The following is a 17,374-nucleotide window of genomic DNA, read 5'->3' as shown; positions in this document are numbered from 1 at the left end:
CCCAGGTAGATATGGCTTTTCAACCCAATTTTATTTCTTTTCTTAAATAAGGTGCTTGTCTAATGGCTTATGATTTATGACAGGTTCTTTGCTTCAATGATACAGGTGGTTGGTACTTGATTGTGCTTAACAACATTTGAGCTGTCTACTTTATGGCACCGTCTCTGCTTTCAGCTTTATTTTGCAGTGGTGAAGAACTAGTTTACTCTACGACTCTTATTGCATTTGCTTGTTTGGTACATGTTCTTAACTTTTGAGTGAAATTCTAGTATTCCAAGAGTACATGGTTTTCTCTGTGATTAGTTGATTTGCAGCTGGCTGATCTTTGCTTCTCTTTTACGATGTTAAACTCTTTTTTGTACGGTAATGTTAGTCACCTGTAACTACTTGTATGAATGAGTAGTACATAGTTATGTTTACTTGCATGTTCTGGAAATTTCCCTTTTACTTTGATAAATTCAGTTTCTGTGGTAGACTTAATTCTTTCAAGGCAAGAGCCAAGAAGAGTCTTGATTCCATATTGATGTTTCTTTGTTATTTTGAGGTAGAGATAGTCAATTAGCCGAAGATTGACCAAAACTATTTCTTCCCCCATTTTTTTTCCCATTAGTGGTTAAATAAAGTTTTCCCAATCACGAGGAGAAAAAAATTTGACAATACTTTCTTAAAATTCCTTTTAGCTTTGCTTTTCTCAATACTAGCCATTTTTTAATTGAAATTTCTCATTGAGTCGATGGATTTAATTATTTGTCTCCCTCTAATAATCAATTTTGATAGTAGTTAAAATTTATAATATAACGATCTAAATATATAACGTATTTTAATATTTTAAGATTTTAGAATTGAGATATTAATTACCCGTTAAATAAAGCTTTTTTATAAAAGAAAAAGTGAGATCTATAATTCCGTGAAGCAAATGATGTTTGGCTCCATTGCTATTTGAATAAAAAAATGAAAATAAAAAGAGACTAGAAAAAAAAAACCTATAATTCAAAAGTGCTCATAATAGTGGTTCCATGTCCTACTAGCCAAAAAGGATGAAAAGCATTGTTTGGGTGCCATTTATACCTATAACTACGTTGCAATGGAGATGGGATCGAGAATACGGTAAAACCAACAACATTTACAGACAATTTTTCAGAGTGTAGGCCCACTATCACTGTTCTATGGGGAAGACGAGAAGGAAGGTAGAAATGGGGATTTTATTTTCTTTTACCCTCCCAACTAAATAATGAGACAGATACTGGGACAAGGACAAGGCATGATTTTTTGATAAAGAAAAGGAATAAAATTCTAAGGAGAGATTGTGTGAACTCTATTATTGCATAGAATTTGTCACATTAGCCTTGGTTATTAAAGTTGTTTATAATATATTAATACACTGATCAATTCTGTCTCATTTTTGAATCCAAATAAAGTTTGATGGGTCGGGTTATTCCTTGAAGCTCTTGCTTTTATTTATTGGAAATTAGTTCAAATAGTTTTGATTAGAGCAATTAGGCTTAGATGTTCTTTCTGGTATTAGATCAATAATTCAAAAGCCATAAATATGTAGAGATGTTAAAAGAATGTATCAGCTGGATAATCAAGTTACCGTTTACTGCATTGGAACCTTGACTTGACATGACATTATTACCTGTATAAAATTATTCTTATTCATGATAAAGGTTTACATATTGCTCAAGTAATTACTCGGTTGGACCATACTTGACTTTTTACTTATAATAAATTTAGAATTATTTGTAAAAATTATTTCATTCATAACTTTAATATTCAAAAAGTTTTAAAATAGTAAAAGATAAGATCATGAAAGCAAAGCATACAATAAACTAAACCAAGAAGATAGATTCCCATCCTCTTTCCATAACACTTCCTGGAAAGCCAAACAGTAGGGCCCGTAGCAGGGCATCTCCTTGACTCCATCCTTTTCTTTTTTTTTACTTCTCTGAGAGAGAACTAGTCAATGATAAGGCAAAAGATGTTGGGGCCCTTGTCTTCCACTAAGGATGTGAATAAGAAAAATAGTATCAATAAAATGAACAACGGATTCCAAAGAAAACAAGTCTTTGCCTTGAGAGTTTCTACTTTCTATGTTCGACTACTGTTTTTGTTATCAGAAGCAGAATTATCTGCGTGCATTCAAAACAAGATAAGTGAAAGTCTGTTGTTTTCTAATTTCCCGTCCTTTTAATTATAGTTGATTTCTACTTCAATTTTCTTTGAACTCAAAAAAAAAAAAAAAAAACTTCACCGACTTTGTTAGTGTCTGTATTTTGGCTGGATCAAAATAGAAGCTCTGTCTTGCTCCTGAAAGTTCATATATAATGAATGAATACCCTGTTTTGCTTATTTGCTCTTTTCTGTCTGACTTGTGTTACATAGTCATATATCATGTCTTTAACAATCTGCAATTTGCTCTGTTACTGATTTTTGTTTATTTTTTGTTATGTCCTATACTACTTGTTAACGAAAATTAGTATTAATTCTTGTTCTTTATGTCTCACTTTGTTTGGTTTTGAAGGCTCCCTGCAGGATAAACAAAGCTGCATCAGAAGAATCAGAATTCTAAAGGTGAATCTCAAGGCAATGACAATAACTTATTATTCCGTGGAATTTTAGGCACATGAGCTTAAAGGACAGAGACGGATGCCATAAAATCATATAGAGATTACATGTCTATCTTAATTCTAAAGACTAAGACCCACTCCATATCTATAAAGTCATATTACTTTGTCACCATGAATTCCTACCAAATAAAAACTCTCTTTCCTTGCACCTTCCTTTGCCAAAAAATCAGCACTCACAGAATAATACACCGCCTATCACCTCCTTTAAAGAATCCACCTGCTGAAATGTCTTCCACCATTTCCATAATCTACTGTCGAGGTTCAATATCCAATTAACTGCATTCCTCCAATCTGTTTCAATTATAATTATAAAAAATTACATTAATCGAGTATGATCACGTCGAATACTCTATTAAAATCCGTCCCCTGCCATCCCTAAGATGGCCTTGATTTACAGCACCACTTAATCTTGATATTCTCCCAAGAAAGCCAGGGGAAACAAGCACTACAACATGGCTTTGAAATTTGATAAAGTGGTCTAAAACCAATGTTAGAATTGGTACGCCCACGCTTGCCACGCCTGTTGTTAGAAAACGAGATGGGATCCATGTGTTTCGTATTTGGGTTCACAATGCTTTTTGTGCTATATATTACCAAACGAACTTCGCAAGCATGCATGCATTTGAAACACTACAAACTGAACTGAGAGTTTCTTTTCTTGATGGTGAAGCTGAACTGAATTTGAAGTTATAGGCAAATTTGAATACAATCTTGTCATGCTTCCTTTTTTCAAGTTGTAGCAAATGCTCCAAGCCTTTTATACAGAAACTGCAAATGTCCTTTTATTTATCAGATTAATTTATTAATTTTTCAACTATATCCTAAAGAATATGGGACAACTTTCTAATTCCGTTGATAAAGTTTTTAAATTCCATGACAGTTTGTTGGATAATTTTCTATAATTTAATTACCTCAAAATTTAACTTATTGGGGTCTAGGTAATTTAAACAGGGCTATATATTATAATAAATGTTTTAATAAAAAGAAAATCGCTAAACTAAGAAATATATTATATATTTAAATAAATATATTATATTAATAAAGACTAATTAAACTAAGAAATCAACTACAAAGAAAATCACTCTTTAAACAACAGAGGAAAGCTATTTTGATTAGTTAAAATTTGCATTTCACTTTCTCTGAAATAGTTAACTATATCCTGACATTGGTTTGCCATTAGAAAATTTTGATGAGCAAGCTATTTATCAAGAAGAGATCAAACAAAGGAGGAGTTGATGATATATGGAGGTAAATGGACAAGTCTCCATCAAGTTGGCTAACAATCAATTGGCCAAGTAATATAAATGCCCTTGTTGATAAAACAAAGTGTGAAATGAAATAATGTTTACACATATAAAACAAACCTGAAGAAATAATGATGTTGTTCATCTGCCAAGCTTTTGTTTTGTATGGGAATTGTGAAATGAAAGGATTTCTAACAATGTTTTGGATTGTAGCTGGAAACCAATAAATAAAATAAACTTTCTCAATGTATAGAAGTAGCTTTGTTATTGTAGCTTTCTCAATGGGACCACGTTGAGCCAAGTTGCCCATAATTTATCCAAATGTCCTGCTGCTACACCTACTCTTCTCAATAATCAATTCATTATTCATAACCAAGTTGCCAGTATTCTTTACTAATTTTGAGGCAGAGATAATCAACTAGGCGACCAGTGACCAAAATATTCCCTATCACAAGGAGAAAAACAATTGACAAAACTTTCTTGGACAATTTTAGCTTATTTTTTCTCAATGCTGGTCTTTTTTCTAATTGGAATTTTCTCCTAAAGATGATTGATGTCATTATCTATCTCCCTTTAATAATCTAATGATCAACACATATAACAATTAAAAAGAAAAAAAAAAGTGAGGCTAATAATTCCATAAAGCAAACCATGTTTGGGTCGATTGTTATTTGAATAAAAGAAAATGACAATAAAAAAAGACTCGGAAGAATACCAAGTCTTTGCTGCGACTTGTCTTGAATAATAAAATAAAAATAGTTCAAAAGTGAATCAATAATTCCATGTTCCACTAGCAAAAGCAGTGGGTGGTTGGGATTATAGATAGAAGCGATTTAGTGTTGGGATTATTATCATTTGTATAATAATCGGTGGGTTTTTAACTCCGTTAGTAAAGTTAAAATATTGTCAAATGTCCTTTTAGTTATCAGATTAATTTTTTTTAAATATATCCTAATGGATACGTGACAACTTTCTAATTCCATTAATAAAATTTTTAAATTCCTTCAACAGTTTATTGGATAATTTTCTATCATTTAATTAACTCAAAATTTAACTTATTGAGGTCTACATAATTTAAACAAGGGCAATATGTTAACTCAAAATTTAACTTCTTCTATCATCTCCACATCTGCGAGCTACACTACCCCAAAGACTTAGTTTGATTTCTGCCATACTCTTCCATTTCATGTTCCTTGATATTTCCACTTTTCTTTCAACTCAAAAAAAGAGGGCATCTCTGTTGGTTTATCTTCATTGGTTTCTACTTTCCTCATTTTCTTTTAACTCACCAAAAAAAAAACAAAAAAACAAAAAACTGTTCTTTGATCCCACAAAGTCAAAAAAAAAAAAAAAAAAAAAAACCAAAGCTGCTATCTCTAGTATTTTGGTTTCTCTGCTTTCTATCTAAAAAAAGAAGTCGGAGTTGGTGAAGTAATTACCCTTATTCTATTTCTTTGCTTTGGGTTGGTCCTTAATTGTTCTTTCCCGATCTCCGGAGTTGGTGAAATAGAAATCCATGCAGCTTTAGAAGATCCATTCGAAGTGAGGTAAGCTTCAAGAATACATGTTATATTCTCCATATAAAGCTTTTGCTATGCTCAATTTCTCTAATTACTAATGCAATTGACTTCTCGAGTTCTTCGTTTGGCAAATAAAATTAACGAATACCTCTGCTTCTAATTTCTAAATTACAATGTTTTGCAAGAGCAATATATATATATATAAAACCAATTACCTCCATTAGTTCAAGGTTTACAATAAGTGTTTCTTTTTCTTAAAAACCAAAAAAAAAAATTAATCCCACTGGCTCAATGTAAATCTCAAGGTAATGACAATATCCAATAAAAACTCTCTCCTTGCACCTTCCTTTGCCAAAAAAATCAGCACTCACAGAATAATACACTGCCTATCACCTCCTTTAAAGAATCCACCTGCTGAAATGTCTTCCAACGTTTCCATAATCTACTGTCCCTAATCTGCATTCCTCTAATTTGTTTCAATTATAAATATAAAAAAATTACACTAATCCGTCCCCTGCCATCCCCAACATTGACCTCTTTTACAGCACCAGTTAATTCTCCCAAGAAACCGAGGGGAAAAAAGCACTAAAGAAAGGCTTTGAAATTTGATAAAGTGGTCTAAAACCAATGTTAGAATTTAGAATTGGTATGCCCACGCTTGCCACGTCTGTTGTTAGAAAAATAGATGGGATTCATGTGTTTCGAAGTTGGGTTCACAATGCATTTTGTGCTGTATATTACCAAACGAGCTTCGCAAGCATGCATGAACGTTTTCCATCTTCCTAGAGTCACTCATTCAGTAACCAAAATGCTATAATCTGAACTCAAATTTTCCTTTTTTGCTGATCAAGCTGAAGTAAATTTGAAGTTAAAGGCAAATTTGGATACAATCTTGTCATGCTCTTTTCTTTCAAGTTGTAGCAAATACGTATACAGAAACTGCAGAAATGCTCCAAGCAGTGGAACCCAATAGGCAGAAAAGACAGAATGCAATATCTCTGGATAGTCACTTCATTCATATCACCTCTATTAAACATTTTATTGCCAAAATTCAACAAGCACTAATGAAAGCATAAATACTTTATATATATAAGCCGAACAAAAGCATGTAATTCAGCACAAAATGTAATGATCTTTCAAGGAAAAGCAACAAATCTTCACTACTAATGCATGTAATGATCAACGTCCTTCAATTGTAAAAACAAAGGGATTATTTTGACTTTTGAGGACTATTATTCTATACATCCTCGGTGAGATTTTAACTTTGTTAGTAAAATTAAAATATTGTCAAATTCATATCCTTTCATTTATCAGATTAATTTATTAAGTTTTTCAAATATATCCTAATGAATATGTGACAACTTTCTAATTTCATTGATAAAGTTTTTAAATTCCATGACAGTTTATTGGATAATTTTCTATACTTCAATTAGTTCAAAATTTAACTTATTGAGGTCCACATAATAAAAAAAAGGGGCATTATATTATAGAAATATTTAAGTAAAAAATTTCCCACTATTGAAAAATGACTAGTAATTGTTGGAAGAATACATTACTACAAATAAGTGCTTCTTTTCCTTCAGAAAAAAAAGTAGATTATTACCGTTTGGTCAATGTAAATCTCAAGACAATGATCATATCGTATTATTCTGCTGAGTTTCAGTCACATGAGCTTGAAGACCATGGGCGGATATCAAGGTAATGTATCTCGAAAACATACATTACCACATATTTTACAACTTATTTTCCCTACTCTTTCTCACACCCCCATATATTTGTTAAACCCTTACAAAAGCCTCGATTTTAATATGATTATCTCTTAAGATCACGAAGAGATTACATTTTGATCTTAATTCTGAAGATTAAGACCTACTCCATATTTATAGAGTCATATTACTTTACCACCATGAGTTCCTACCCATTCAAAACTCTTAATCATTAAGTATATTTACCTTTTAAATAAATTCAGTCACTAAATAATTTTCAACCAATAAAATTTTATGGACTCTCAATTAAAATTTGAATCAAATATCTATCACATTCACATGCAATTGTCCCTAGAAGTAAACAAAAATCCTCAAATCTATAAAAATTATATGATAATGTTGATAGCACATGCCGGCCAAAGAGCTTTTACAGGGAGCATGTAACAGAGTCTCGAACACCACAAGGGGGGAACTTTCTCAATGTATAACACTAGCTTCCGCATTGCAGCTGGTTATTATCAAAGAAAAGAGAATAATATTTGTTTATTAATTAGTGGCGAAACTCACATGGGAGTAGGAGAAGAGTTTGAGCCAAGTTGCCAATATATGTCCATTGTTCCTAATTTCAATAGTATCCTATACATACTTTTATCAATGTAGCTGCATTATCAAAGAAAAGAGAATCATATTGGTTCATTAATTGGTGGGGAAACTTACATGGGAGCATGGGAGGACTTTGACTCAAGTTGCTAATATTTTTCCTACACCTGCTCTTATTACTTTGTCGTCATCGAGTTTCCATTCAAGCTTCTTCTTCTTCTATCATCTCCACATCTGCGAGCTACACTACCCCAAAGACTTAGTTTGATTTCTGCCTTACTCTTCCATTTCATTTTCCTTGATATTTCCACTTTTCTTTCAACTCAAAAAAAGAAGGCATCTTCGTTGCTTTATCTTCATTGGTTTCTACTTTCCTCATTTTCTTTTAACTCACAAAAAAAAAAAAAAAAAAAAACCAAAAACTGGTCTTTGATCCCTACTTTTCCTTTCCTTAGCTCCACAGAGCCAAAAAAAAAAAATCAAAGCTGCTATCTCTACTATTTTGGTTTTTCTGCTTTCTATCTAAAAAACAAAGCTTTAGAAGATCCATTCGAGGTGAGGTAAGCTTCCAGAATACATATTATATTCTCCATATATAGCTTTTGCTATGCTCAATTTCTCTTATTACTAATGCATTTGACTTCTCGAGTTCTTCATTTGGCAAATAAAATTAATCAATTTACACTATATTTCTTTCCCAGCCCTTGACGACAACATGGTCAAATAAAAGCTGTAGTTATTGAGAAAAAACTGAAATAAATAGATATTTTGACGCATATTTTCTATTTTCAAATTAAGTTGTTCTTTTGATCTTAGGTTGACAAATGTTTGTTGTTTCTTAATTCCCTCTGCCAGTGGACTTTTGGTTACTGTAGTACAAACTTGATTTCTACTTGAGTTTTCTTCGATCATTATACAAAAGCTTGGCCTTGGCTCCTGAAACTTCCATCTTTCATTGGTATATATGTGCATCATTTTCTTCCATGGCTTATTTTTGTCTTGGTTTTTGCAATTGAGTATACATTTGCAAACTTTACCTGCAAAATTGGCACTGAATTATTTTCTATGTCCAAATTAACTCTTTTGATCTTGTACAGTTACACTGCACCTGTGGCATTTGTGTGAAGCAGAGAGCTAGAAACTTTGTGTTTGTCTCTTACCCTTTCACATTCTAGTGGTGAGAATAGAGAGGTAAGTTTCAAGAAAAGATTTCAGTTAAATTAATTTCTTTTTTGTAAGCTCACCTCTTTGCTTTACGGAAAGAAAGGGGATGCTTTTAAAAAAAAGATCTTCTTGCCTTAAGAGTTGCTCTGTTTACTTTGCTCTTTCTGGTTTGCTCTGTTCCTTTGCATCAGAAGCAGAATTAAAAAGAAGATAAGTGAAAGTCTGTTATTTTTTAATTCCTTGATCTTCCGATTATTGCAGTGCAAAGTTCATTTCTGCTTCAGTTTTCTTTGAACTTAAAAAAAAAAAGACCTTCACCGAGTTTGTGAGATTGCTTAGATCAAAATAGAAGCTGGTCCGTCTTGGCTCCTAAAAGTTCATCTATAGATTTCCTTGGTACGTAAATCTTCATCTCTTTCTTCTTTGGTTTATTTGTGTTGGTTTTATATTTGAGTATATATTTGCGAATTTAGATGCAGCGACATTTGTTTTCTATTTTCAAGTTAAGTAATCCTTTCATCCTAGGTTGAGAGATATTTGTAAAACTTTTTACTCATCCAAGTTGCTTTTCAGTCTCAGATCATCAAAGAATGGCTCTTGATTTTGTTGCCTCTGCTATTGCCAATTGCGTGGGGAACCTGGCAACAGAATACACATCACCTTATCTCACTTACTTTTTCCGTTTTGGCAAAATTGTTGAAGATTTCAAGAACCGGCGAAATGAACTTAAATCAAAAAGAGATGAGGTGAAAGATGCTGTCGATGAGGCTTTAAGGCAAACTGAGGTAATTAAGAAGGGCGTTGAGGAGTGGCTAACAAAGGCAGAGAAAGAATTGGATGAAGCTCAGAGTTTGGAAGAAGAAATAGAACGTAACAAGTGTTTCAATTGGTGTCCTAGTTGCGGCTGGCGATACTGCTTAAGTATCAAAGTAGCGAAGAAGACACTTTGTATCTCTAAACTTGTAGAGACTTGTAATTTTCAACGAGTTGGCCAGCGTCCTCCTCTTCAAGGAATAGAGTTGCTACTACCCAAGGATTTCATGCGTTCCGAATCTTCAACGTTAGCTTTCAATGGGATCATGAAGGCTTTAAAAAGCGATGGTGTGAACATGATTGGGTTATACGGAATGCCAGGAGTTGGTAAAACAACTTTGGCGGAAGTAGTACTGAAGCAAGCTACAGAACAAAAGCTTTTTGATAAGGTTGTGAGTGTTACGGTGTCCCAAACTCCAAACTTCAACGAAATTCGAGAAAGGATTGCAGAACTCTTTGGTTTAAAATTTGAAGCCAGAACAGAAAATGGAAAAGCAGAAGAGTTATGGCGAAAATTAAAAGCAGAGAAGAAGATTCTCATAATTCTCGATGATGTTTGGAAAAAACTTGAATTGCAGACTATAGGAATTCCATTTGGTGGTGAGCACGAAGGTTGCAAAATTCTTCTCACTACACGTCTTCAACAAGTCTGCAGTCAAATGGATTGTCAAAAGGAATTTAAACTGAACATTCTATCTGAAGATGAAGCATGGGCTTTATTCGAAGATAAAGCTGCTCTAAAAGATGACTCTTCCACCTCGAATGTAGCACAAGAGGTTGCTCATGAATGTGGCGGTTTGCCCCTTGCAATTGTAACTGTGGCAAACGCTCTAAAAGGTGAAAATCTAGATGGATGGATAGCAGCAAATAGACGACTCAAAAGCTCAAGACATTTGGATAATCAAGATGTTTGTGGAGGTATCTATGGCTGCCTTAAGCTTAGTTATGATTATTTGAAGGAAGAAAATATCCAGTCATGTTTCTTGTTGTGCTCCCTTTTTCCAGAAGATTATCAGATTAGCGTTGAGTTGTTGACTGTATGTGGAATTGGTCAGGGATTGTTCAATAATAATTACTTAATGGAAGACTTAAGGAGGGAAATTCATCTAGCACTATCAAAACTCCAAAAGTCTGGTTTATTATTGGAAGCTGATGATCAAGAGCATGTAAAAATGCATGATGTGATTCGTGATTTTGCTCATTGGATAACATCGACAGGGGAAAATATATTCATGGTAAAAGATGGGTTGATGGAATGGCCTATGAGTGAAAGGTTTGGATATTATACGGCAATCTCCTTATGGAACATTGAGATCAAGCATCTTCCTAACAAAGTGGAATTTTCAAAACTCAAGATTTTATTTCTCAAAGGAAAGAATTCATTGAGAGTTTCGTGTGCATTTTTTGAAAGAATGACAACGCTCCGAGTTTTACTTCTTCAAGATGTGGTACTCACATTGAAAGCACTTCAATTCCTGACAAATCTTCGAACTCTGTGCATTATAAATTGCGAGCTTGAAAACATCTCATCATTGAGGAATCTGGAAAACCTTGGGATTTTTGCATTGCTGGAGACTAATATTTATGAGCTACCAGAAGAATTAGTGGGATTGCATAAACTAAAATCACTATATTTTTCTTACAATGAAGAGCCATACTGCTATTTCCCCCCTAACTTGCTATCAAGGTAAAACTGTTTATCTTATTGTTTTCAATTATTTAATTTTATATCATTTATTTTATCTTTTTTTTCTATTATTTACTTTATTTGATTTGACTATCACGAACATATATATATATATATCTAGCATGAGCTTTTGGTCATTGCTATTATTATGAAACATTGCAACCTGTAGTACAAAAGTAGCTTTAAGAATGAAGAAATAAAAAAGTTTATGTTATCTTATTCATTTCATTATCTTGATATTTTTATCATTCAGTTGAAAGTGCTATTATTGCATTAATAACATTTTGTATTTGTGTGTAACAGGTTGCCGTCACTCCAAGAGCTACACGTGACACGTACAAACAATGTCAACTTATTGGTGCTGAATTCTTTGTCTGGTTTGACTGCATTAACACTGAGAGTTTCTACTCATCAATGTTCTCAAGAAAACTTTGTGTTCCCTAAACTTCAAAGCTACAATATAGCTGTAAATACATATATTGAAGATTTGGCGGGGCTGAGCTGGAGAACCTTGAGAATTAGAGATTTCTCATCCTCATTAAATGCATTTAAGGAGCTGTTTTGCAATATGGAAAAGCTTACTCTGTCCGATGTCACCATGGAACACAAAAATATTGTCCCAGATGTAGATCAGCGCGGACTAAAGGAATTAACTTCTCTTGAGCTTATATATTGTGAAAATTTGGAATGCTTGATCGATACAACACGAGAACAAAGTCCAACCACTGCATTCTCTAATTTGGTGAACTTAGACATTGAAGATATGACTTCTTTGAAAGAGTTGTGCCATGGTGAATCACCGAATAGCTTCTTAAAAAAGCTAGAAAAATTGAGAATTTTCAATTGTGAGCAGTTAAAATCAGTGTTTCAAATGGATGGACTTCTTAGAAATGAAGAAAGTCAGATGTGGACGATCTCCAATTTAAGAAGTTTGGAGCTGACGTCATTGCCAGCATTAGAGAATATATGGAAAGAGCCAACTCATCATGTAAGGTTACAAAGTCTGAAGGAAGTAACAATTGATGGTTGTGATAAACTGAAATCTATCTTCTCACCTTGCCTTGCTCAAAGTATGTTGCATCTAGAAACACTTAAGATATCTGAATGCGAAAAATTAGAGCAAGTCTTTGCTTTTGACAAAGAAATGGCAGACCTAGAGGTACCTCTTATCTCTCCATTTTTCCTTTAATAATGCTCTCATATATTCTTTTTCTAATTATCTTTCATTTTATTGAATTATTTAATATATAAATAATTGCTATATAATCTTTCTAAATTATTGACTTTTAACACTTACTTTTACATTTTTAAAAATATATGCCTTCTCAATATTTAATACAATGACTTCATATTTCAATATTTATTAATTAAAACATTATATATTTTCTTTATGCCAGGAAAATCAAGTACAACCATTATCAAATTTAAGAAGTTTGGAGCTGCAATCATTACCAGCATTGGAGAGTATATGGAAAGAGCCAACTCATCATGTAAGCCTACAAAGTCTAAAGAAAATAAAAATTCAAGATTGTGATAAACTGAAATCTATCTTCTCACCTTACCTTGCTCAAAGTCTATTGCATCTAGAGAAACTTCGGATATCTTTATGCAAAAATTTAGAGCAAGTCTTTCCTTTGGACAAAGAAATGGCCGAGCTAGAGGTAACTCTTATCTCTCCATTTTTCCTTTAATAATGCTCTTGTATATTGTTTTTCAGATGATTTTTTTTAATTATCAAATATATAAATAATTATCATCTAATCCTTTTAAATTATTAACTTTTAATACTTCTTTCTACTTTTTTTTAACAAAATGTATTTCTTCTAAATAATTAAAATCAAGTATAAAGAATTCATTTTCAATATTTATTAATTAATAAATTTTATATTTTTCTTTATGTGAGGTAAATCAGACAATACCACTCTCAAATTTAAGAAGGTTGGAGCTGCAGTCATTACCAGCATTGGAGAGCATATGGAAATGGCCAACTCATCGTGCCGTTGGACTCCCTTGCCTACAAGATTTTCAACTTGTAAACTTGATAAATTTGAGTTCGGAAAACTTTCTCATCTCATCACTATCCTTGGAAAAGTTGAAAGTTTGCAACTGTCCTAAATTGAGAAATTTCACTATTCAAAAAGAAGTTAATGAGCAAATTCAGCTAGAGGTATTTCTCTATACACTTTTCCTTCAATTATGGTTTTGCATTTTGCCTTTGAGCTAAATCTTTTTTTCAACACTCACAAACTAATCCAATTATTTTTTAAAATTGCAGCACAAAAATTTTATACTATTTATTTTGAAAAACATATTTTAATTTGTTTGTGGGGATTTTTGGGTTTTCCTTGTCCTTGTTTCTGAATTGAGGTTCGTCATATATTTTCTTCACGACGACAAAACTTGCCTTTTTTCTTATTCGAGCTTCCTTTTGCTTCTTCGATTCTAGTTTCTCTTGCTTTCTTTGATTCGAATTTTCTCTTTCTTCTTCAATTTAAGTTTTCTTTTTCTTCTTGGCCTTGAGTTCCCTTTTTTTTTTTTTATTCAAAGTGTTTCTACTTTCTGTTTCAGACAAGAGAAACAGATTGAGAAAGTTAGGCTTTCCAGGGGGGTTCATTTCTTTTATGTTTTTTCTTATGTAATTTAGGTAAATTAAAAAAAATTAACACTTTACCACTTTATCTATACTTTTCAAATCAACATGCTTAAAGAAAAAATGACAAAGAAAAAAACACAAGACAAGGAAAGCCATAAATGGTTTTATGTTAAAAATTAACAGAGAAAAACTTGAAAAAAGGTTAGATGTCTTTGGATTCCACTTTCAGACCATTTCATGAAAATTTTGGATTTAAATTTTGAAACATATATATGTCCTGTCATTAAAAATGTAAGGATTTTTTGTCAATTGGCATCTAAAAAATTATGAGTAATATTTGCTCATCTGTTTTCAATCTAATAGAAAAGGAACGTATTTAGTGACATTTAGTGGTGTCTGTATTTGCAGGAATTATATCTCTCTGAGTTGGGAAATAGCTTTCAATTGCTTATTTCAGCCAACTGCAATCAAGAATATATAGCAGTTGGGAGTCATGAAGAGGTATTTCAGATTCATGGGCGTATAAAGAAACTACACCTGGAGGATTTATTTGAAGTGCAAATTATATGGAAGGATGTCGCTTCAGTTGTAACTCTTAAAAACCTTACAATTCTGAAGGTGATTGATTGCAAGAGGCTAAGATATATATTTTCACCAATGACTGTTCGAAGTTTATCACAGTTGGACGAGCTATATATAGAAAAATGTGATGAATTGGACCAAATCATTGCTGAGGATCAAGTTTGTTCATCATCAGATGGTGATCTCCAACCTATAAGCTTTCCTAATTTGACCGTGATTTCTGTTCAATATTGCAAAAAGTTGAAACGTCTCTTTCCTCTTGGATCTGCTCGTTGTCTTCCAAAACTTAATAGGTTATTGGTTAGAGGGAACTCTAAATTGGAGCAAGTATTTGAACTTGAAGATGAAGCAGAAGCAACAACTGAAAAGGAGATAAAGTTTGATGAACTATACAGTTTATCACTTGAAGAACTGCCAAGCCTCGTTGACTTCTGCCCAAGGGGATATCACTTTGTATTATCAGCTTTGGATGATTTGAAAGTAGAAGGATGTCCCAAGATGACTACAGGTTTCTTCATAGATACAAAGCAATATGTGCACGCCAAAACAGAGGTATACACCCTGAAAACTTTAGTCTTGTCTATTTTAAGGCAAAATCTTCAAAGTCTTTAAATTACTTAAATGATTGAGAATGACACTACAACCAAAACTTAGTCTAGAATATCACTTTTAATGAATTTGGCCTAAAATGCTTATAATTTATAATATGCCTATTTCACACATCAAAAGGATATCCTGTGCAATCACCCACTTGTTAAGGAGTTTTGATGAAAAATTCTCTAACTATGTTTCCACCTTAGTAAACCATTTGTTAAGCCAGTCCCAACCTTTATCCTTGAGCTCTTCCAACAGCTCCTTATCCTCAAAGGTTAGCAGAAATTCTTTGAGAGACAAGCTCCTCATAAGCAGCCCTGAAATGCCTTCTATTTTAAATAATTCCATTAAATTTGCTAGATCTGAATTACATTACGTTGTTACCACAGCACTTATCTTCAACCAAAGCATGTTTTCCATGCTTTTTCAGACATTGAAAATCATCTCCTCTCTCTTCATTTGAAGCTCCACCTCTTTCAAAAGCACCTTTCAATAACAGAGCATAAGATGGCTTAGTGAATAAAACCAAGTTGTCTCAAAATCCCACTACAGGTTCCGTTCCTAATGTGGTTAACACTAGGTGCATCAGAAGCTTCCTTTTTGCTTCCTTCTTCAAAATGAATCATGGCTTCCTTAGCTGGCTATATTGACCTCTAGCCTTTGGTTAAGAAGCCAGACTCCATTTAAATTTTGGACTGCTCTTCTATCCTTATTAAAATATCCAAATATGATAAAAGGATACCTCTAACTGTATTTGCTTTTATTTCTCCCTACAAATGTATTGACAACCTTTCCAAATTGATCCCAAATCCTTTGAAGCCATCTTCATGGACTTTTGCAAGAATATTATTCACAAAAACTAAAAATACCTTATTCATTCTCCTTATCCTCCCAACATAATCGTTATTGATGATTAAGAGTTTTTATTGTTGATTTGTGAATTAAGTTTAAGATTTTATTTAGTATGTGCAAAGGCAATTAGAGTCTTTAATAATATTATACTACATAATTTTTCAAAGTCTTTACTAAAATTACTTAAATGATTGAGTAGTACACTGCAACCAAAAGATTGGTCTAGAATATCACTATTAGTGAATGATTCCATTACTTTTAATGAATTTTTGGCCTAAAATGCTTATAAATTATAATATGTCTATTTTTTCTTTTACCCTCATAACATGTAACATTAATACTTTTGTTTTACATTCCCTTGTTTCAATTGTTTAAAAAGACACCGCAACCAGTTAAGCAAGACGCCAAGACCATTCGACGGTCCAAGAGCATTTGTTACAGGCTACCACCTTACAAGGAAGAACTATGAGATGATTGCAGGGGAAGTTGCAAAGGCATGTTTAAACATCAATGAGTACGTTGGAGCCATTAACTAAACACAGGTAAATCAAAGGCTACTTTCCATTTTCATTTCTCTCACTTGTTTGCCTAGTCCTAATCAAATTTTAGTGGTTTACTTGTGCTAATCTTTATTATTTACATAAACAAAAAAACAGGTAGTTGAAATTATTGTGCTTTGGGTTGATCAAGATGTTGGCTTCACAGAGTTGTCAAGCAAAGGGATCACTTGCTTTCAATAATTTACCTAATCAATGTTATATTTCTCTCTGTATCTACAATAAGTAGAAGAATAAGCTTAAAATTTTTCTGTTTCTTATCTTTATTTCTGTATTTTAAATCAAGACATGGGAAATTAAACTTTAATTTTCCTATACAAGCCAAGTAGATTTTTATTTTATGAAGGTTCCAAGTGATTTATTGAAACATTGAGAGTTTGATTGGTACTCCAGCCTGTAAGATCTGGCCATGGTAGTACAGTTCAGGCAACAAGTTCACAAAAAGCATTTAAAATGAAGTAATTACTCATTGATAGAAGAAAATTTTACTAAGTAATGCTTACACTAAGAATTATAAAAAGGGATTGGACCATTTCTACATGCACTTAGAATTATTAAGTTCAATTTAATTTCTTTTTCTTACCATGTTGTACCTCTCTTATCATATTACATGACTACTATATAAAATTAAAAATTCAAAAAAAAAATAAAAAAGTTTAAAATTCAAAATTTTATAACTTTGCAATTTTTTTAAAATAATGATCAAAGTTAGAGTTTATTTAACAAAAAAAAATCAATAAATAACAAAGATAATGAGACGAAGGGAAATGATAAAAATTTTTTTCTTATTTAATAGATTAAGAAATAATTTATCAAACATCTCCTAAATCATCAT

At 32.4% G+C, this 17,374-nt stretch overlaps 1 protein-coding gene and 1 pseudogene across 2 annotated transcripts; both read left to right on the top strand.

Annotated features, from left to right (window-relative positions):
* The first annotated feature begins 8,799 nt into the window (after window positions 1-8,799).
* Window positions 8,800-10,775, top strand: LOC148761421 (disease resistance protein UNI-like; annotated as a pseudogene). The gene is made up of 3 exons (XR_016027508.1): window positions 8,800-8,888; window positions 9,123-9,257; window positions 9,435-10,775. The product of XR_016027508.1 is annotated as a disease resistance protein UNI-like (transcript).
* On the top strand, window positions 10,754-16,451 carry LOC148761420 (putative disease resistance protein At4g27220). The gene is made up of 5 exons (XM_088808213.1): window positions 10,754-11,361; window positions 11,665-12,520; window positions 12,759-12,851; window positions 14,363-15,088; window positions 16,362-16,451. The coding sequence occupies exons 1-5, from the start codon at window positions 10,754-10,756 to the stop codon at window positions 16,449-16,451; spliced, it is 2,373 nt and encodes a 790-aa protein (XP_088664339.1).
* Window positions 16,452-17,374: the final 923 nt, after the last annotated feature.

The sequence above is a fragment of the Theobroma cacao genome, chromosome 7, assembly GCF_053813885.1.
Source record: "Theobroma cacao isolate CCN51 chromosome 7, ASM5381388v1, whole genome shotgun sequence".
Taxonomy (NCBI): domain Eukaryota; kingdom Viridiplantae; phylum Streptophyta; class Magnoliopsida; order Malvales; family Malvaceae; genus Theobroma; species Theobroma cacao.
Note: the sequence above shows the minus strand (reverse complement) of the source record. Positions and strands in the feature narration are given on the sequence as shown.